Source organism: Oncorhynchus mykiss, chromosome 5, assembly GCF_057628025.1.
Source record: "Oncorhynchus mykiss isolate SJ-2025 chromosome 5, ASM5762802v1, whole genome shotgun sequence".
Classification (NCBI taxonomy): Eukaryota; Metazoa; Chordata; class Actinopteri; order Salmoniformes; family Salmonidae; genus Oncorhynchus; species Oncorhynchus mykiss.
The window spans coordinates 15,258,477-15,280,579 of NC_143026.1; the positions used below are offsets into that span (position 1 = coordinate 15,258,477).

A 22,103-nucleotide genomic window follows, 5' to 3' on the forward strand; every position below is an offset into this window, starting at 1 on the left:
TATCTGGTGTGACCACCATTTGCCTCATTCAGTGCGACACATCTCCTTCACATAAAGTTAATCAGGCTGTTTATTGTGGCCTGTGGAATGTTGTCCCACTTCTCTTCAATGGCTGTGCGAAGTTGCTGGATATTGGCTGGAACTGGAAAACGCTGTCTTACACGTCAATTGAGAGCATCCCAAACATGCTCAGTGGTGACATGTCTGGTGAATATGCAGACCATGGAAGAACTGGGACATTTTCAGCTTCTAGGAATTGTGTACAGATCATTGTGACATGGGGCCGTGCATTATAATGCTGAAACATGAGGTGCTGACGGCGGATGAATGGCACGACAATGGGCCTCAGGATCTCATCACGGTATCTCTGCATTGAAATGCAATGTTGTGTTTGTTGTCTGTAGCTTATGCCTGCCCATACCATAACCCCACTGCCACCATGGGGCATTCTGTTTACAACGTTCACGTCAGCAAACCGTTCGCCCACACATGCCATCTGCCCAGTAGTTGAAACCAGGATTCATCAATGAAAAGCACACTTCTCCTGCGTGCCAGTGGCCATCAAATGTGAGCATTTGCCCACTGAAGTTGGTTAGGACTCTGGTGAGGATGACAAGCACGCAGATGAGCTTCCCTGAGAAGCTCTTCAGTTGTGCAAACCCAGTTTCATCAGCTATCCAGGTGACTGGTCTCAGACTATCCCGCAGGCGAAGAAGCCGGATGTGGAGGTCCTGGGCTGGTGTGGTTACACGTGGTCTGCGGTAGTGAGGCCGGTTGGACGTACTGCCAAATTCTCTAAAATGACGTTGGAGGTGGCTTATGGTAGATAAATTAACATTCAGTGCTCTGGTGGACATTCCTGCAGTCAGCATGCCAACTGTACACTCCCTCAACTTGAGACAATTGTGACACAAATGCACATTTTAGTGGCCTTTGATGGTCCCCAGCACAAGGTGCACCTGTGTAATATGCCACACCTGTCAGGTGGATGGAATATCTTAGCAAATGAGAAATGCTCACTAACAGGGATGTGAATAAGCTTTTTGTGCATATGGAAAATGTCTAGGATATTTTATTTCAGCTCATGAAACATGGGACCAACACTTTACATGTAGCGTTTATTTTAGTTCAGTAACTTCTTCAGATCCTATTCTGAGAATTAATGCATTTGATTGAGATCAATCAAATTAATTTATAAAGCCCTTCTTATACAGAAACCCAGCCTAAAACTCCAAACAGCAAGCAATGCAGGTGTGGAAGCAGATCCAAACATTTGAATTGACATGATTTGTTATTCTTTCAAACCAGTGTCGTTAACCCATGGAGTGCTGAAGAAGGCCAGAGGGAATCTAGAGGTGAGTCAAAGAATCAGTTTAGACAGACACCAACCAGTATTGTCTGTCAGACCAACTCCTTAGCCTTCTCTCTCTAATGTGCCATCTCTTATCGGTCTTTCTTCTCACTCTGTCTAAAAATGTGGGCAAAAGACAAATTATTATACCGTCTTTGGGCTGAAAGGCCTGTCTGGAGGACCAGAGGAAGGTAAGTGTGTAAGGGGACAGAGTTTGAGTGTTCTGATGCATGACTTGATTTGTTCCATAGCTTTTATGACTTGGTTTGCCTGCACTGTACTTTACTGTTAAAATTAATGATGCTTGAGCTGACATTGCTGCAATCTCAGTGAACTGCCTTAATCAGGTGTGCAGCCTTAGTGTTGCATGAAAAGAAGCACCGGACCCAAATGCATGCTGGTCATTCTCACAGGCCCATGCTGGGCTCGGTTGTTTCTCTGGTTGGTCTTTTGGATTCATATATTGCATGTTCTGTTGTCTAAGATTTACCACAAAAATATTGATCAGTTGGAATTATAGGGGCATTCCACTGGATTTTCAGACCTCAATTTGAAAGCTCTCTCTGCATGGATCATAATGAAGAGACATTGATCAGCTATTGTTAGGACATTGCATGTGTATGGTTGGTTAACTGACCCATCCTTGCCTCTACAGGAGGTCCCGGTCAATGGTCAGTGACCATCGGTCCTTCAGGATCCTCCAAGGGAGCTCCGAGTGTCCTCAGCCCTGCCAGCAGATACACTGAATCCCCAGAGGAGAGGAACAGTGACTCCTCATCCCACTGCAGCTACTAGAGCTGCCGATCCAATAAGTCTACGGTGCCTTCCTCTCGTCACCTTCCTTTGTCTGCACTGATGTGTTATACAGTTTAGCAAAAGCATTACTGGTTTTCCCATAATCTGTTCAAATTAAGGAAAAGGGACAAGGAGAGGTAGGCACTTTACTTCTCACTATTGAGATGTACCCCAGCTGTCAGGGACACTGCCTTCAGGCCCCTCCCCTGCTCTAATACTGTCTGCTTGTTGAGTAACCTTACCCTGAGCTATGCAAATAGGACTGTACTTGCACACTTGCCTATGTTCGGTACAAAAGTTGTAAAAGGAAATGTAACATTTTATCCCTCTTGTAAATGTAATTTCTTAAGATTGTAATATCCTTTTTATACAATGATGTCTTTCCCTGTCAATTGTGGGTTCTTGTTTATATATTGTCCTGGGCTTCGGAGTGTAATGTCTCAATGTAATGTCCTCAAAACATGATAAACAAGTCAACACATTAACTATACATGAAGACACAATCAAAATGTCATGTTCTACTAGGTATTTTATTAGCAAACCTGTTTTAATGTAGCAGTACGTGATGCACATAAATCAGAAAATCCAAGCAACATTTTTAAAAGGAGAAAAAAATCCCTCAGTCCAAGCATTAGAAAAGTCAAAATGATATAGAAAACAGCAGCTAAAGTAACTAGGCAGCTCATTACAAATGTATAAATTGATTAAATGTGGCGTCACAATTTGATATGGGTTTGATTTTTTGATACCAAAAGGTCTGTTGTCAGAAATGGCCTATAAAACTAGGCCGGTGGAAAGACTGGACACTGTCAACAAGACAGATGTTCAATAGCACCAAGATCTGTTACTACTGATTCTTTTAGAGGTAAATGTCTAGTCTCTCAATGGACTTTCTTTTAGCTAGCCCTTGTAAGCAGCTGTATCCTCTGTTTTGACATTCCCACTGAGGTATAGTAGGCTATAAGCATGACAAATTGGACATATGACCCATGTGTATGGGAGCATTTTCTGAACACCCAAAGCCCGATTGTTAGAATCTGGCACGTCAGGACTTTGTACAGCAGATTTGAAAGGTGACTGGCTTGACATATCACTTCAACTGAAAAGAATGAACCGACACTGTTGCACCGTGAAAAGTATAATTCAGAAGAGAATACGATAGCCATGTGTGACAAGAGTTTTTCAGGCCCATAACTTCTTAACAGGAAAACCTCCTGGCCCTAGTCGTACACTCCACGTGGTGGGTCTACCTCTGTATGTGGCGTACGAAGGCCTGCACCAGCTGGATGAAAGGCTCCTGACCCTCGTGGCTGGCCTTAGCGCCTGGGGGCTGGGGAGATGGCAGCAGGCTGCTGGCCGGGGACGAGGGGGCGCCACGGCGGAAGTGACGGGACAGGCTGGAGAGGAGGGTGCTCTGGAGGGGAGACAGGCATCACAAAATATATTAAAATAGCTTATTTTATATGAATTGCAGGCTACTAGAAACAAGACACTGAGCTGATGAGAACAGATGGGACTGGAATGGCAAAGAACTAGTCTGGTGGTGCTTTGAGTCTGAATGAGTGACTTACCAGTTCAGAGCCAAGCTCCTGTTTGAGTCTCTGTTTGTCTCTGGGGGCGATGCTGGGGTCCTTCAGACAGCGGACGGCCTGGGAGATGAGCACGTAGAAACAGTTCTCCATGGTGAACATCAGCAGAGACCTGGAAGGACAGTCACACATACCAGTTAGAAATGACCAATATTACCACCAGTGAGAACAACTTTCTCTCTGTCTCCTTACTTGAGGGCTTGGGTTTCCTCTGACGAGGCCAGGGAGGCCACACTCAGAGAGGCTGGCTCCTTCTTCTCTACCTAAATACGGACAGAAAACAGAAAGTCAAATGTACAGTACAATTTATTTTCCTAATTTGCAAGAAATAAAATAATTTCAATGTCATCATAGTTTGACTTGGATCGAACTGAATTAATTTGAAATTATTGGGGGGGAACCACCTCTCCCAGCATGCTTAGGGCCACGTTGATGGTTGCCAGTAGGGTTCCAAAAGAGGGCGCCACGTCAGCGTCAAAGGCCGAGGTGGTGAAGCTCAGCACAAACAAGGTCCTGTACTCTGCCAGGTCCATACACTGTCACACACAATCTCAGTCAGTGAACATATGCTAACACGTTTCAACTTTAAAAGGCAGTTCAAACACATTCTTTATGTAGAAGCTGATGGTGCAGGATGTGATTGTTTGGTAAGTTGTTAGAAGATTGAGCTAATGGAGTCGTGGGTATGATAGGAGTCACGGTTCAAACAGTGCAGACAGAGTTTTTAGAGAGTGTTATTCTCACCTGGTCCAGTATTATCTGACAGCAGTCAGGGGTGAAGTGCTGCAGCGTGGCCAGAGTCTTACTGAGGATCTTCAGCAGGCTGCATTGCACTGCCAGCAGGGCCTTCTGCTCCGCCTCCTCCCTCTCCCCGCCCCCTCCTTCGACTGCAGCTTTGGAGGGCGTCTGAGGATCTCTCTGGGCACGGGGGCCGGAGGGCAGCGCCTCCCCATTCTTAGCCTGGGGGACAATGACAAGACGTCCGGTAAAATAAATGGAAATAAGGAGAGTTCTCTAGACATTAATTCAACCTGGTATAACAAATGTGACTTTATAATCCCAGTAACAACATGGTAATGTCTGTCTGACCTGGAGGTAGTGATGAAGCATGTTCCTGCTGTGGAGGAGGTAGGTGCACGTCTGGCACAGGTAACACAGATTGATCTGCAGGTTGACAAAAAGTAAAAACCCAAGTTTTTATTGTTGTAAGCCAAAAATATATACTTTGGGGAAAAATAAAAATCACAATAAACAGGGCATTTCATTCATTATTAGAGTTGAAGTGTACATTTGGTGATGCTCAGTGCTGACTGACCTGTACATCTCGGAGCAGATGGGGCAGATGGAACTGCCACTCCTTACAGAAGCTGGACAGCTGCAGCAGGAAGCCCACTGTGTGGTCAGCCTCATCCAGACACACCAGACTCTGGACCGTCCGCACCGCATTCAGGCACTGACAGAAACAAAGAAAGAGGCTTTAGGACCCATATACAGAAAAGAAGAGAGATGGTGTACACACAGATGACAATTCACAGACAGGAACACACACACACACCTGCAGTATGCGTTCCTGGTGCACTCCGACAAAGTCGAGGGCCTCGTTGATGAAGTTGTAGCGCAGCGTCTTGAGCAAGATCTCCATGAGGGACATAGAGAGGCGGTACACCCCCGGCCAGCAGGGAGCATCCTGGGACTTACGGGAGAAACCCTGACCAGGGAGATCAGGAAGAGAAACTAACGTTATAATACCACAGAGAGCACGAGCGCCTAACGTTAAAATAACACTACAACAATTCTTCAATGCAGTGTCAATTAATGATCGGTTTAGCATGTGTTCCAAATGGCACCCTATTCCCTACGTGGTGCCCTACTTTCGACCAGACATAAAAGCCCTGGTCAAACGTAGTGTACTTTTCAGGGAATAGGGTGCCCTTTGGGGCGTACAATGTTGTGCTTGTGTTTTACCTGTGAGGCTCCGTTAGAGGGCACTTCGTAGACACTGAGCAGAGGGAGACAGATACTCTGGATGACGCCGGCCCCGGCTACTGCTGCTGCACCCTGGAGGACAGGAGGGATGAAATATCCTTTATTACTAATGTGGTTGATAAAGCATTTAGTTATTTTGGTTTTTGCATTAGAAATCATGTCTAATATATCTGTCTTAGTAAATTATTTGGCAATGTAGTAGTGTGTGTGAACCTGTGGTGTGCGGGCTAGCGTGAGCAGCAGGTGCAGGGCAGCCTCGGTAAAGTAGAGGTTCTGTTTGGAGCGCAGGCTGAGTTCTAGAGCGCTGAGAATAGAGTGGAGAGCAGGAATCTTCCTCATCACTAGAACCCAGTGTTCCCCGTCCTCGTCGGCACGACACAGCTCCTTGGCCAGGTGTAAGGCCAGCACACACACCTGAGACAGAGAGATGAAGAGGGAGAGCGAAAGAGGGGTGTGAATATGAATCGCCTCATCACTCAATGAATTACCAAGAAATCATGCAAATCTCTTTAAATCAAAACTTCTGATTCCACTCTTGCTTTACATAAACCAAAGCTAGAGATGATCCACAACAGACATGCTGACCTGCCCTGACCGTGATCAAAGATTAGAATTTATTCAGCACATGCAGAGGTAATTCATTGCAGCTTACTATTTGGTTGGATGTGCCCTTTTTCAAAACACTTGGAGCAACAGTTATGCACTGTGTGTGTTTAGAAGAGTACAATTATTCTAGTGTTGCTTAAGGTCTGTTTTTATGCGGTTAAGCTGAAGAGAAATGTCCACATTACGTGAATAAAGTTAATCTCATTCTAAATTGCCGGCGCTGTGTGACTCACCCCGTCTCTCTGGTCCTTCTGGAAGCTGCGGACGGCGTCAGTCTCCATGCTGTCTTTGTCATCCGGGATGTCCCTCACCTGAGCCGCGTGACGAGTGCTGTCAATCAGTGCCAGCGCCTCGTCCTGCACCGTCTCACACACACAGAGCAGCAGCTGGGGCAGTTGGGAGATTTCCTCACCTGATCAATGTAATGAGCAATACTGTTAGAGTACTCGACAAGTCATGTACAATGAGTGTACAAAACATTAAGAACACCTTCCTAATATTGAGTTGCATACACAGCGATTAGTCCCCCTCACCGTTGAGTCCCTGTATCTGAAGTGCAGAGATGAGGGCAGAGAACACCTTGGCCTTGGTACTCTCCATCAGCTGCTGGTCGGCCTGCAGGACACTCTCCAGGATCAGAGAAAGGGGGGCCAGTACGTCAGGGGCCGTGGCCACCACACTGCAGGGGTAAACAGGACAGGAGGACAGACAACAGTTGTTAGTGCTAAGACGTGCAGAAAGAGTTTGATTATTAACAACCAATGTACTACCTCACTGAATTAGAACAGCTTTGAGATGATTTTCTTTATCCTGATATTTCAACATGTGTGGACACAATGTACATCAATTCACACATGTGGGCACACACACAAACCTTCTCCACTGTTTAAGCAGGATCAGCAGAAGAGTAGCCATCATGGATCCCAGACGTAGACAGGGCACAGACATGGGCACCAGCAACTAGAGAGAGAGGGGGAAGTGATAGCTAATGAGTGAGAAGAGGACAGAGATGAAAGAGATGAGAGCAGTTGTCATGGTGACTAACTCACAGCAGCTTTGGTCCCATCCAGCACGTCCATGAAGAGCTTAAGTCTGGCAGAGTCCTCCTTTAACTGCATCACATCCGACTGTAACCATCAGAACACATCAATGAACCAACCAACCACACTGATCTGCATAGTATCTTTCTTTTTACCTCCCATATATGTATGGGGTATTGTTTATCGCTTATGCATGTATTCATCATGGAATTCCTATGCCATGTTTGACAGAATTCCAGTGAATTTTTAAAAACTCCACAGTGGTGAATGGAGTGGTGTGTGACATACATGACTGGTGGAGAGGATGAGCAGCATCCGCCAGGCTGAGATGACCATCTGGGTCTCGGAGAACGAGTGCACGCCCTCTTCCTCCTCCGTCTCTGCCACATGGACCACCAGGGACTTAACATACTGGGACCAGTACTCGTAGCGCCGCCCGCTGGAGAACTTCTGCAGTGCATCCTTCAGAGAGCGCTCCAGAGAGCCACTGGGGAAAAGAGAGGGCCATTCAGATAGAAGTATACTGTGTGGAACAGATATGAATGTCTGTCAGGTAGAATAGGGAATCGTGTTTGATCTATCCATTACATTTAAAACATTTCAACTCAAGTCAATCTCATATCTCAATGTATATATTTTATTCATTTATTGTCACAGGTATTTGTTTAGCATTTCGCACCAGCCTGGTCTCAGACTAGACATAACATAATAAATGGAAATCCGGGACACTCAAATTAGTATGATATGTTACGTTTGTCATGGTTACATAAGACAAAACCGAAAGGAGAGTGGTTGGTCGGGGTGGCAAATAACGCGAATGTCTAGCATCCCAAAAGGTTGTATCCCAGAATCTCATCAAGGACAACGTCAGCATTTTAGCTAATTAACGTTTCAAATACTTTTTAGCTACTTTGCAACTACTTAGCATGTTGGCTAACCCTTCCCCTTTAACCTAACGCCAAACATTAACCCAATATATTCTCCAGTTGGCTTCTGAGTGGCGCAGTGGTCTAAGGCACTGCATCTCAGTGCTAGAGGCGTCACTACAGACACCCTGGTTCGAATCCTGGCTGTATCACAACCGGCCGTTATTGGGAGTCCCATAGGGCGGCGCACAATTGGCCCAGCGTCGTCCGGGTTTGGCCGGTGTTGGCAGTCATTGTAAATAAGAATTTGTTCTTAACTGACTTTCCTACTTAAATAAATAGTTAAATAAAAATAAAGCACTAACGTTAGCCAGCTAGCTCATGTTAGCCACCTAGCCAACATTAGCAACAAATTGTAAGTTTAGCAAATTCGTAGCACAGTGTACGAATTGTAATTTGTAACATGTCATGCAAAATGGATGATGGACATCCACAAATTAATCATAACAATTAAATGGAGTGTCCCGGATTTACACACAGAATAATACATAATGCAGACAGCTTGACATATCATATGCAGTTCGGTAGATAAAGCCATTGATACCAGTAACAACTCAATCCACCAAATATACTGGCTTGAATTTCTGTATGTAGCTATAGAAACATGTAGCCTAGTTACCTGACTACATAGTAGATCTCAAGGCCGATGATTTTCATGACGAAGGCACAGGTCTCCAGAACACAAGGCTCAGTGATGTCTGAGGGGGCGGGAAGGGTTCCAAACAAAGGCGTGGTCAGGTTTTCCCAAAACCTCTCTCTGTGGGAGGAAACGTCATAGATTTAATACATACATTTATTAGGATGCCCATCAGCAAACACCGATGGCGCCACTTAAGTCTTACTGGGGTCTGACAGATAATGTAAAAGGACATGAGACAATTTACATACATATAAAAACAAAAACAAGTAATGTGTGTGCATCTGTCAGTTACACATACATGTCAATACATGCACACCAAAAGTAGGTAACAAGGGGGAGAGACGTTGTGCCATGAGGTGTTACATGAAATCACTTGAAACACACAACAAAAACAATGTTACGGCATAATCTCTCATGTTGGTGTGTTTGTGCATGCATGTTTCAACCGTGTATCTCTGGCTGTGTTAGTGTGCCCAGGCAGTGTCAGCTCACTCACTTGGTGCGTAGGACAGAGATTGCGCTATCCCGTCGGTCCTGCCACAGGGCGTGGAGGAAGGCCAGGGCGGCGCGGTGCAGCAGGGGGGGACACCAATACTTCCCCTGCTGCCTGGAGTCAATCAGGTCCAACACAACCTGCAGACAGCTCCACTCACCCAGCAGAAACTCCTGGGAGGGAGAGAGAAAAGAAAGACTTGTCTATTAAATTACTGAACTGAGTCTGGTATAAAGATTCAGAAACTCAAATAAAACTTAACTATACGTATTAAACATCAACACACAAGTCTAAGTCCTAACATGTTCCTGTCCTACGCTTAGACTGCCTGCTTCGCCCAGCTCTTACCTTTGACCCCTCTGCGCCGTCCTTGACCTCCAGGTTGAGGAAGAGCTCGATGAGGCCTGGCTGGGTCTCCACGGCCACGGTGAGGAACTCCAGGATCATCACCTTGATCCTCATGTCCTCCGTCCTGCTCTGTAGCCGAGTCAGAAAGGCATCCCTGATGGCAGCCGCGTCACCGCCCAGGCAGGCGTACACCGACATGGGAGCCACCTGGAAACCAGAAGGTTACGTAAATATTACACAAGATCTTGAGAAACTAGTACTGTAGTCTTGTCAACAGAAATGGTAACATCTACTTCAAGTGTCTCACTGCGTTCTCTTGCTCTCTACTTTTAAGCCCTGTAACAACTGGTGATGTAAAAAAAAAAAGACTCAATACATTTGATTGATTCATGTATTTGCTCGCTAACCTCCAAACACTACCCAACAGAGAATGTGGCAAGTGTAACTTATGATGCTGCTCGAACTACGTTGGGATTTTCACTACCTTAGTTGATTGCTCTGATCATCATATGTGCAATGTGTGTTGAGTTACCGTGGCGAGCCTCTTGAGCAGCTGGATGGCGAGGCGCGGTAGGGCCGGGTCGTGTTTGTGGTAGATGTACTTGGCAAGCACGGCAATTAGGTTGCTGCCGTGGCCACCGTGCTGCGTCAGCGCCTGCTCCAGGGGCGAAACGGCGCTCGACGGTGGCTTGAGGCGGATCACGTTGTTGGTGACGGAGAAGGCCAGCTTGACCGTCTGGATAAGGATCTGACCTGGGCCCTCCGAGCCACCACTAGAGGGAGACACAGAAAAGTTTAAATTAACATGGAAATCAGTTTCCAATTCACAAACAATAGAACATACAATGGGGCCAATGTACTTATTCAGTTATATAAACAGAATTCATTGTAAGTGGTCTAGGGTAGTCAAGCGGTCTAAGCTGCTGCCTCCGAAGCACATATTACCGCTGCAGCATGGATTTCAATCCGTCCCACTACATTTCAGAAAACGCTCCATCTTTCCTCTGTACTTCTGTCCTCTCCAATAAAAAGTACTTGAGTGGGACTGCCCCACTCTTAAAAAAAAGAAAGCTGTGGCAACTCTATATCCACTGCTTTTCTATCTACATGCAATGTTCTGAACCGGTCTCCCCCTCCTGAGACACTATGATACAAAGACCACTGGTGTGGCAGTGGTCAGCTGTAGACTCGCCAAGGTGTAGAGTGACACGTTACCTGCTGGGCTGAGCAGCCAGGACCATGTCTATGGTGTCCACTCCCACCCCCATGATATTAACCACCGCCTGGCCAGCCTCGGTGTTAGCCAGACTGTAGATACACAGAGACTGGAGGGTTGGCGTGCTGGGGGAGAGATAGAGAAAGGTTAAAATATGACACCAATCCTTTTCTGTTTGATAGTAATACTATGGGGTTAGGCTCCATCTGGGTCTACAGAGTCCTGTCAGTCTGCAACGCACTATTCAGATGTGCGTTTTACTCAGTTCCAAATTCAATAACCAGCAATTCAGACGGACAAGAAGCATTTAGTTTCTTAGTGATGTAATGTCTGTTTAGGTAGAATAAGGAATGTTGTTTTGATATGCACAGCAGCCCTACCTGCCACTAGCCTCTCCCTCTGGACTGAGGTTCAGGATGGCATGGACCAACTCCAGGATCAGACAACCTAGAGGATTCAGAATGTTTGTCAGTCTGACAGTAGTTTTACAGCCAGCCCTTTCAATAGGGCTAAGGCCACCCTCAACTGTGGGCCCTGGTCAAAAGTAGTGCACTATAAAACGAGAACAGAGTGCAATTTCAGACAAACATTGCACATATTCTAAAAGGGATATCACTGATGTAGTTGACCACCATAGACTTGTGAAGGTACTCACCGATCCTCTCTCTGACTCCGTGGGTGTTGTAGCGCCACTTGTGGTAGGTGGGCAGCATCTCCTTCAGCACCAGCAGCACACAGGGGATGAGGCCCTTGTCCTGGGTGCTGCCCAGCTGGCCCTGAGGGCAGGAAGGACACACAGTCATTACAACTACTGATAGTCAGCCAGCCGCTCAATGCCAAATAAACTCCAAGCCCCTAAACACAAGACCTTTGTGGAGATTGAGGAGTGGAGAAGTGTTATGATAAAGTATTGTCTGTTTTTGTCTTGTCTGTATGCTTATTTTATTTTCCCCCTTTAAAAACAGATTTACTTGAAATGGCTATATAATGCCCCATGTAAAAGAAAGACATTGAGATGGGATAGATGTAAGCTATTTTTTGGGGGGTTGATGAGCCATTACTAGACTGTTAATAGAATAGAGAGAGCGAGATACCTTGACCAGGGTGGTGACGAGGCGCAGGAAGGCGATGGTCACAGCGTACTCCCCTCTGGGCTGCTCAATCAGGACCAGCAGGTTGCCGTAGTTACCTGCCTTCATCCCCTCAGCACTGGATATATACAAATACATAATATTAACTATGACCAAACAAGACCCCTCAAAGACTTCCCCCCCCCCTGTGAATATGATATGGTGTGACACAACCTACCTGATGGACTGTGCCATATTGGTCAGAGGGGAGGAGGCGAAGGGCAGAAAACCAGTGTGGTGCAAGCTGGACCAAACCTACTCAGAAAGTAGAGGGGGCATAACAATACACACACATTAAAGAATGGTAAAGGTCCATTTTTATCTCAATATCAAATCATTTCTTGTTAACAATTAAGTACCTGTGATTGTTTTCAATTAAATTATCAAAAATAGCTTCTTATCAAAGAGCACTTTCTCAAGCAATAATTGTATTTTATTATCTGGGAGTGGTTAGGAGGGGATAACTGAAAACAGCTTTTATTGGCAGAGAGGTTTGGAACCCTTTCCTATTGGTCTATTAACAAAATGTACCACCTAGTGATATCACCAGGCAGGCTAAAACTCCATCCCACCAAAACAGGATGACATTTCAGGTGGTCTTTTCAAACAGATCTTACAATAAAAAAGGCAATTTTCACAGTATTACTCCAACCTCAGTGTGGAAATATATATAAAACACACAGGAAATCATGTTTTTGACTGCACATGTCCTTTAAGTCTGTTGGAGGCTATGAGGCCCCTCAGAGCCGCGTAGAGCAGGGTTTCCCAAACTCGGTCCTGGGCCCCCCTACACAACGGACTCAAATAACCAACTCACCATCAAGCTTTGATTATTTAAAATCAGCTGTCGTTCTAGGGCAAAAACCAAAACGTGCACCCAGGGGTAGCCTCAGGACTGCGTTTGGGAAAACCTGCTCTACCAGACCATCTGTAACCCACCTTGCCAGGCATCCTAGCAGCCAGGACGATGAGGCAGTTCGCACAGGACGCTATCACATCCACTGGAGGGTTGATGACTGACGTCAACCTAACTCAAAGACAACACAATATTCTCAAATAATCCATGAATACAAAGTACCAACAAATACAAAATACTTACAAATCAACTTTGAAGGGAGCCCAAACAAGCTTATCATTATTCCATGTGAAATATATAATTACTGTCCATGACAGTGATAAAGAGATGTGTGTGTTGCATCTCACCTCTGCAGTAACATGTAGATGCGTGAGGTGAGGGGCAGCAGACAGTCAGACACGGTCCAGTCTGTGCTGATCATCTTATGGACCAGGTCCAGGATGGGCTTCACACGCTCACAGTGCAAGATCACATCTGGACCAGGGAGAGAATCACACACACATATTCACATACACTGAAACAAAAACGCTTGTATTGAAGGATCTCTGCTGATAGAGAAATTATTTGTGTGTGTGTGTGTACTGTATGTTTGAGGATGCATTTGGGTATATAGTATGACTTGACCCGTGTAAGTATATGTGTGGGTCTGTAAATGTGCCTGTATTTATCTAGTTACCTGCAGTAGAGACAACGTGGAGCAGCATCTCTATCTCACAGGTGAACAGGATCCAGGCACTGTAGGAGTAGTCCCAGCGCACCACGTAGCCCTGCTCCCCCACAGCCACCTGACCGAGCACACCCTGAGGCATCCGCAGGTTAGTCTGGCCCAGGCCTGACAGACAGAGGGAGAGATCTCAATCAGAAATATTTGAAGAAATGTAATGAAAGACAATTACTTAAAGACTATAACATCACAAAAATACTAATGTGCACACACATTAGTCTGTTTATTCTAACAAGCAGCCTAAACACACCGAGAGGGTAGAGGAGTTTTGGTGCTTGTCTCCGCCACAGTGTCTCGTCGTCTCTAGAGATGACATCATTGGGCTTTGTTTTGTAGACCTCGGTGTAGAACGACATCTTGTCCAGGAAAATGTACACCTAACACACAGACACATGAATCAAGTGTAACCACAGACACATTAATCAAGTGTAACCACAGACCAGCAGAACGGTTTGTGTAATCAATACCTTCTTTGCAGTGGACTTATCTGACAGGAGCGCAGTAAGGAGCTGCAACAGCATACCAGTCTTGTGTGGGAACATTCCCATTGCGCTATCCAGGATCATTCCCAATCCCATAGTGGGCTTCTGGGAAAAGCATTCAAAAAGTCATTATATTAGGAAATTTAGCTAGAGACATATTCTTGGAGTGATATCACATCCTTCACGAAGCAGAATCGGTTTAATTAATTTCCCCTCACCGTTTCCCAGAAGAGCTCAGCCAGACTGGGCGCAGAGAGGACTTCACACGCTGCATTTATTAGATGCTATGAGGGGGACCATTCAATCATTAATCTGTGATATTATTTATCAGCATCATTAGGAATTTGGAAACTATGCCGAATTCTTAAGTCATGAATCTGTGATATAACTGATCAATCTGTGCTACAACTAAACATTATCGTTACTTGTCTGAGCCTCAATGTGCGATAGCAAGGCCTGGTACCTGTTGGCTGCCCAGCGTCTCCTCTTCAAAGGAGGTAATGACAAAGGAGAGGAGGCCGTAGATACACATCCTGGCTGTACTGGCTGTGCACTGTGGGAGGAGGAAACATAACGGCAGGTGTGGTTAGAGCATTGGGCCAGTAACCGAAAGGTTGCTGGATTGAATCCCCGAGCTGACAAGGTAAAAATCGGTTATTCTGCCCCTGAACAAGGCAGTTAAACCAACTGTTCCTAGGCCATCATTGAAAATAAGAATTTGTTCTTAACTGACTTACCTAGTTAAATAAATGTTCAATAAATACAAAAAAATGAAAGCAGAATATTTCTGAAACATTGTGTGAATAATTCTTGCAGGTTGTGCGTGTTGTGCTGTATGCGTATGTAAAATGTGTCTGTGTGTGCTGTCCTGTGCTAGGTGAGCGTTTTGTGTGTATTTTTATTATAATGTGTGTGTTCCTACATTATTCCCAGTGCCTCCCAGACCCTGCAGCATGGTGGTGAGGTACTGAAACACCCCCAGTTGTAGGGAGGTGTTCCCGATGCGTCTGATGACGGGGCTGGACTCATCTGGGCTCAAGGTGTGTCTCAGCAGGACCCAGGCCAGCAGCACTGGCCCGTGGTGAGGGATGTCACCAAACGTCAGCAGCATCTGGTCCATCTCCTGGTGGGTGACAAAGTTGACAATAATGAGAGTCACTTATTGATCAATTGCAAAGTATTCCCCCATCGAACTGATCATCAAAACTACTACTTCCAGAACATTTCAATCTGAACTAGCTCATTCTGATAACAAAACTGGAGTGTATACACGTCAATTCCAACAGTACATGTAAAGGTGCTCAGTGTTTACCTTGCTGATGGCAGGGGTGTTGGAGAACTGGTGCTGCTCCGTGCGGTCCTCTAGGGCACACTTGTGGAGGAAGTCTATGTCCATGCCTTCCACCAGGATCAGACAGCTGAAGTACCTGCAAGACAGAAGGAGATACATTAACAAGAGGGAATATCTTTAGAAAATATTATTGTTCTTTAATTAAACTGAATCCCTTGCCCAAGCCAAAGCAACAAATGTAGCAATTATCCTGAAAATGTAACTTACTTAAATCTGTCTGACCAATAAAGATGCCATTAGGAAGTAGATAGCTGGCTATGTAGATTTACATCCAGTACAGTGTATTCGCTAATGCTCTGCCATTCTGTTTACAAATTAATTGCTAAAGGAAACAAATGTAGCTTGCAATCTTCTAAAATGTAGGCCATGTCCCTAACCTCAGATCAATATAGAGGCCAACAAGAAGTAGCTAGCTATATGAATATTTCCATCCACTCCAGTGTATTAGTGCTGTGACTGACCCGATGCGGTCAACCAGGGCATCCATGCTCTTGTCTACCAGGTGTCTGTTGGTTTGGCGAAGGCCGAAGCCCTGTTCCTTGAACATCTTGGTGAAGCTGAGCAGGTCTCCGGGACCCATCTCAAAGTAGGCATAGTACAGGAACAGAATCTCCAGCAGCAGGGACTGCTCCCTCAGACACTGCAGGAACCAGCGGGACACCTGCCTCTCCGTCTGACCAGAGAGAAACATGATTGATTAAGAAAGATGCACATAATAGAAATAAGATTCAATATATAACTGATAAAAACCTTTGATTTCCTGGAGAAAAGTCACAGCATCTGGTTTAAATACAACACCAGTCAAAAGTTTGGACACACCTACTGATTCCAGGGTTTTTCTTTAGTTTTACTATTTTCTACATTGTAGAATAATAGTGAAAACATCAAAACTATGAAACAACACATAGTAACCAAACAAGTGTTAAACAAATGGCAGAGAGGTTTGGCATTCTCTCAACCAGCTTCATGAGGTAGTCACCTGGAATGCATTTCACTTAACAGGAGTGCCTTGTTAAAGGTTAATTTGTGGAATTTCTTTCCTTCTTAATGCGTTTGAGCCAATGAGTTGTGTTGTGACAAGGTAGATGTAAAATATCAAGTCCATATTATGGCAAGAACAGCTCAAATAAGCAAAGAGAAACGACAGTCCGACATGACTGAACTTCATGTCTTAAAGTATACCCGGAAAACTTCAATAACTTGAACATTTCTTCAAGTGCAGTCGCAAAAACCATCAAGGGCTATGATGAAACTCACACTCATGAGGACCGCCACAGGAAAGGAAGACCCAGAGTTACCTCTGCAGCAGGAGATAAGTTCATTAGAGTTAACTGCACCTCAGATTGCAGCCCAAATAAATGAGTTCAAGTAACAGACCCATCAACATCAACTGTTCAGGAGACCGCGTAAATCAGGCCTTCATGGTTGAATTGCTGCAAAGAAACCACTACTAAAGGACACCAATAAGAAGAACAGACTTGCTTGGGCCAAGAAACACGAGCAATAGAGCTTAAACCGGTGGAAATCTGTCCTTTGGTCTGATGAGTCCAAATTTGAGATTTTTGGTTCAAACCGCCGTGCCTTTGTGAGACGCAGAGCAGGTGAACGGATGATCTCCATGAAGCATGGAGGAGCTGTGATGGTGCGTTGGAGGTGACACTGTCGGTTATTTAATAAGAATTCAAAAAGGTACACTTAACCAGCATGGCTACTTCAGCATTCTGCAGCGATACACCATCCCATCTGGTTTGCGCTTAGTAGGACAATCCTTTGTTTTTCAACAGGACAATGACCCAACACATCTCCAGGCTGTGTAAGGGCTATTTGACCAAGAAGCTGAGTGATACAGTGCTGCATCAGATGACCTGGCCTCCACAATCACCCAACCTCAAACCAATTGAGATGGTTTGAGATGAGTTAAACCACAGAGCGAAGGAAAAGCAGCCAACAAGTGCTCAGCATATGTAGAAACTCCTTCAAGACTGTTCGAAAAGCATTCCAGGTGCTGCTGGATGAGAGAATGCCAAGAGTGTGCAAAGCTGTAATCAAGGCAAAGGGTGGCTACTTTGAAGAATCTCAAATAGAAAATATATTTGGATTTGTTTAATAGTTTTTTGGTTACTACATGATTCCACATGTTATTTCATAGTTTTGATTGTCTTCACTATTATTACACAATGTAGAAAATAGTAAAAACAAAGAAAAACCCTTGAATGAGTAGGTGTCCAAACTTTCGACTGGTACTGAAGGTGGAAAACATTTCCACAAGATAATGTTGAAAACATTACGATAAGAACTTATGGAGAGTTTGAGATACCCATATTTACATCAAGCACTGAGGAGTCAATCAAATCCTAAACTCAATGTCTAACTTGGAATAGGGTAGTAAAGAATGTAGTTCTAACCATGAGGTTGCCATGCGTCTCCCATGTCGGGGATTCAGCTTTGAACAGGGTCTCAAACTGCTTCTGGTAGTTATTGACCAGGTCCTTCTCCAGCTTGTTCACACAGTTGGAGTACTCCACCTGCACCCAAAGCAAAAAACAACAACAATTGATTCAAAGTTGTCATACCTTTTTTTAAATGTTTACACACTTCCATGTCTAAACTGTACTATTTGTAACCTGTACCATTGTATGCTTCACTGTTATTTCCCATAATTGGTATCAATAAATGTAAACACAGGTTACAATGTGTTAGAAAGATCATAGCTACTACAAATAGCCAATCAGGAACATTGGCCTGTACTGTATTAGCATCAAATGAGCTACCCAGCAAATGAGCTTACCCATACATACAGATGGGTCTAGTGTAACATTGGACCACAGTGTTAAGTCCTAGCAGACAGAAGGGAGCTCCTTACCCTGTAAGGGTGTCTCTCATCCTGAAAGTACGTCAGCAGGAGGAGGACGCATCGCAGATGACACACACGCTCCTCGTAGTAATAGTCAGCGATCTGAACACACAGACACACACTCAAAGAATCAGTGTATAAGCCTATCAATTGACCTGATTATGCTTTATGAGCTGGTGAAATAGAATTCCAGCCAACTTAGGTAGCTTTTGGGAGCTTGTACTAACCTTCAGAAGTAGGGCTTGGCTCGGTCTCTCATCCTGCAGAACATCCTACGAGGGGGCAGATAAGATATCTCTAGTCAAGGTTCATGGGGCAGGTTCTCTAGTCAAGGTTCATGGGGCAGCATTGGACTAGTAACCGAAAGGTTGCAAGGTCGAATCCCATAGCTGACAAGGTAAAAATCGGTCGTTCTGCCACTGAATAAGGCAGTGTTCAGTGTTCCTAGGCCATCAATGAAAATAAGAATTTGTTCTTAACTGACTTGCCTAGTTAAATAAAGGTAAAAATAAATAAACATGTCTAGACTGACAATATTTAGTAGTAAATATTGTCAGTTATCTGATATTTTTTCTGAATCTAGTATCACTACACACAGAGCAAGAGAGCGCTGTAGCAAGACTACCTTCAGAGTGTTGCGGGTCCCTCTGTAATCTTCTTGAAGGTAACATTGTAAAATCTGTACACTCTGCTGTTGATCCAGACCCTGAAAAAAAAAGTGTGTTAATAAATTCCACAAAGGAAAGGAATTACAACTGTTAATCATACCCTGTTCATATACTGTATTCAAGTTAATTGGTGTTGTGTCTCCATGCATCATTACACTATATACAGTGCCTTGCAAAAGTATTCACCCCCCGTGGCATTTTTCCTATTTTGTTGCATTAGAACCTGTAATTGAATTAGATTTTTATTTGGATTTCATGTAATGGACATAGACAAAATAGTCCAAATTGGTGAAGTGTAAAAATGTACTTGTTTCAATTTTATTTTTATTAAGTTAAAGTGGTGCATGCATATGTATTCGCCCTCTTTGCTATGAAGCCCCTAAATAAGATCTGGTGCAACCAATTGCCTTCAGAAGACACATAATTAGTTAAATAAAGTCCTCCCGTGTGCAATCTAAGTATCACATGTATATTCAGGCCCCAGAGTCTGCAATACCACTATGAAGACCAAGGAGGTCTCCAAACAGGTCAGGGACAAAGTTGTGGAGAAGTACAGATCAAGGTTGGGTTATAAAAAAATATCAGAAACTTTGAAGATCCCATTAAATCCTTTATTAAAAAATTTAAAGAATATGGCACCACAAACCTGCCAAGAGAGAGCTGCCCACAAACTCAAAGACCAGGCAAGGACGACATTAATCAGAGGCAACAAAGAGACCAAAGATAACCCTGAAGGAGCTGCAAAGTTCCACAGCGGCTAATGGAGTATCTGTCCATAGGACCACTTTAAGCTGTACACTCCACAGAGCTGGGCTTCAAGGAAGAGTGGCCAGAAAAAATAAGAAAACACATTTGGTGTTTGCCAAAAGGCATGTGGGAGACTCCCCAAACATATGGAAGAAGGTACTCTGGTCAGATGAGACAAATTGAGCTTTTTGGCCATCAATGAAAACACTGTCTGGCGCAAACCCAACACCTCATCACCATCCCCACAGTGAAGCATGTTGGTGGCAGCATCATGCTGTGGGTATGTTTCTCCATCAGGGACTGGGAAACTAGTCAGAATTGAAGGAATGATGGATGGTGCTAAATACAGTGAAATTCTTGAGGGAAACCCGTTTCAGTCTTCACGAGATTTGAGACTGGAACGGAGGTTCACCTTACAGCACGACAATGACCCTGAGCATACTGCTAAAGCAACACTCGAGTGGTTTAAGAGGAAACATTTAAATGTCTTGGAATGGCCTAGTCAAAGCCCAGACCTCAATCCAATTGAGAATGTGGTATGACTTAAAGATTGCTGTACACCAGCGGAACCCATCCAACTTGAAGGAGCTGGAGCAGTTTTGCATTGAAGAATGGGCAAAAATCCCAGTGGCTAGATGTGCCAAGCATATAGAGACATACCCCAGGAGATTTGCAGCTGTAAAAGGTGGCTCTACAAAGTATTGACTTTGGGGGGAGGAATAGTTATGCATGCTCAAGTTCTGTTTTTGTCTTAATTATTGTTTTGTTGCACAGAAAATAATTTGCATCTTCAAAGTGGTAAACATGTGTAAATCAAACGATACAAACCCCCCAAAAAGGAATTTTAATTCCAGGGTGTAAGGCAACAACATTGGAAAAATGCCAAAGGGGTGAATACTTTTGCAAGGCACTGTAGTATTCAAAATAATAACCGTTTTTGCCATGCAACATTACACTATACAGTATCAGTATATCTGACTTCATTCACTATCCCATCAGATCATTTCAGCATTCCTTACCAACAGTTTACTGATCCTCAGACCAAAATCCTTCAATGGTTGAGCCACATCTTTGTCCGCTTTCAGTTTTTCCGCCGCTGATGAACTAAAACAAGGAAAAAATTTCAAACATAATTTGGTCTATCGACAAGCTTAACTATTTCGTATTGGATCATTTAAATAGTTAGATTGCACAGCATACCTGGGTGTTTTGTAGTAACACAGCCCTTGAAGTAATCGCTCCCAATTTCGATCTAGTTCTTCCTCTATTTGAGCCTTCATCCATCAAGGATGGATGTAATATTGAAGGGAAAAAAGCACAGTGGCAGACATTGTCAGACTTTTTTGAAATATAAAATATATGATAGGTGAGGAAATAAAGGCTACCTACCGGTTCCCTCAATGCAGATCTCCCCAGTAAGATAGTCCATAACTCTCGGCTGCTCCTGCAAAAGCAAAACAATTCCATAGTTCCCTAGATAGTATTTTTCAGGTGGTTAAACTCATAGTTAACTGTTCAAATCGGAGTTATGGCTTTAGTGGCATAACGGCAAATATGGTTTAAGTTAGACATATAGCTATTAAAACGTAACTTTATAAAAGTGCAGTGAGTGGCCACAGTTAGAACAAAGCTAACTAATAACAAGTGTGCTATGATGTTTGTTATTGTGAACCAGCTGTCAACTCCCTCAAGCTGACTAGGTAGCTAATTAGCTGTACCAGTTTAATACGCAAAATCAGCATTAACGTTGTTTAGTTAGTTAGTTAGCTAGCTAAATTATCAAGTAAATGTTTTTATGACGAATACATGTCTGAAAGTGTATTCCCAGACAAATGCCAGTTGTACGCTAACTAAGCTTGCTAGTTCACGTCTCGTTGATGCATGCTGCTGTCGTCATGCGTTTGGAACTGTGTAACAGACCGCGCTATCATGCCATTCAAATGTATTTAGCAAGCATGTTAACGAGCTAGCAGCTTGCTACTACTAGCAACTAGTTCCCTCCAAGGGAAGCTTTCACATTGCTGTACAAATTTAAGTACAATTTCTAAATTAAAGCATATGTTAAACTTTACTCATGAATTTGAAAGCTATAATGGTCAAAGTATACATAAGTTGTATTTCATTTAGTTACCTCACATACATCTCCGAGTCCGCCATCTTCTCCCTGCAACGTGACGTAACTTGTCTGCGACATGGACCCCATCACGTGACCTGTAGATGTTATGGTTATAGTTATGATTTTAAATGTATATAAATACCAAACATTTACCATTCACATGAAATTAAATATATAATAACAAA

General features: G+C 44.0%; 2 protein-coding genes across 48 annotated transcripts in view; one reads left to right on the forward strand and one right to left on the reverse strand.

Moving 5' to 3' along the window:
* cdk5rap2 (CDK5 regulatory subunit associated protein 2) overlaps positions 1-2,873 on the forward strand; it is a 71,907-nt gene extending 69,034 nt beyond the window's left edge. For 23 of the 46 annotated variants that reach the window (XM_036976876.2, XM_090233864.1, XM_090233866.1 and 20 more), the window contains 3 exons: positions 1,309-1,355; positions 1,488-1,542; positions 2,007-2,873. In XM_036976876.2, coding sequence (XP_036832771.2) covers positions 1,309-1,355; positions 1,488-1,542; positions 2,007-2,146 — 242 coding nt within the window. In that variant the 3' untranslated portion in view covers positions 2,147-2,873. The remainder of the gene's footprint in view (positions 1-1,308; positions 1,356-1,487; positions 1,543-2,006) is intronic. The other 23 variants (XM_090233871.1, XM_090233872.1, XM_090233874.1 and 20 more) reach the window with 1 other exon arrangement.
* On the reverse strand, positions 2,658-22,076 carry nup188 (nucleoporin 188). 2 transcript variants are annotated; one of them, XM_036976881.2, is made up of 42 exons: positions 21,934-22,076; positions 21,192-21,246; positions 21,003-21,076; positions 20,822-20,906; positions 19,013-19,093; positions 18,615-18,659; positions 18,397-18,489; positions 17,939-18,058; positions 15,995-16,206; positions 15,495-15,609; positions 15,105-15,305; positions 14,646-14,735; positions 14,401-14,466; positions 14,168-14,287; positions 13,951-14,077; positions 13,653-13,808; positions 13,324-13,450; positions 13,060-13,147; positions 12,299-12,375; positions 12,085-12,199; positions 11,646-11,766; positions 11,371-11,437; positions 10,990-11,115; positions 10,307-10,547; positions 9,775-9,981; positions 9,430-9,599; positions 8,913-9,050; positions 7,656-7,854; positions 7,377-7,454; positions 7,202-7,287; positions 6,861-7,006; positions 6,561-6,739; positions 5,935-6,135; positions 5,701-5,793; positions 5,291-5,443; positions 5,051-5,188; positions 4,825-4,899; positions 4,480-4,695; positions 4,140-4,271; positions 3,928-3,998; positions 3,718-3,847; positions 2,658-3,560 (listed from the first exon to the last, which is right to left on the reverse strand). In XM_036976881.2, the coding sequence occupies exons 1-42, from the start codon at positions 21,957-21,959 to the stop codon at positions 3,393-3,395; spliced, it is 5,208 nt and encodes a 1,735-aa protein (XP_036832776.1). In that variant the 5' UTR covers positions 21,960-22,076; the 3' UTR covers positions 2,658-3,392. The 2 variants fall into 2 exon arrangements, with proteins under 2 accessions (XP_036832776.1, XP_090090006.1); XM_090233880.1 differs by having other exon boundaries at positions 21,943-21,980.
* Between the last annotated feature and the right edge of the window lie 27 nt (positions 22,077-22,103).

What these genes read in the sequence shown, in the direction of transcription:
- nup188 (XM_036976881.2), bottom strand. Translation starts at nt 21,959, where the DNA reads ATGGCGGACTCGGAGATGTATGTGAG. An exon ending in ATCTACATGTTACTGCAGAG is followed by an intron (nt 13,148 to 13,323) that starts GTGAGATGCAAC and finishes TCTTTGAGTTAG; the next exon opens with GTTGACGTCAGTCATCAACC. An exon ending in AATATGGCACAGTCCATCAG is followed by an intron (nt 12,200 to 12,298) that starts GTAGGTTGTGTC and finishes GTATATATCCAG; the next exon opens with TGCTGAGGGGATGAAGGCAG.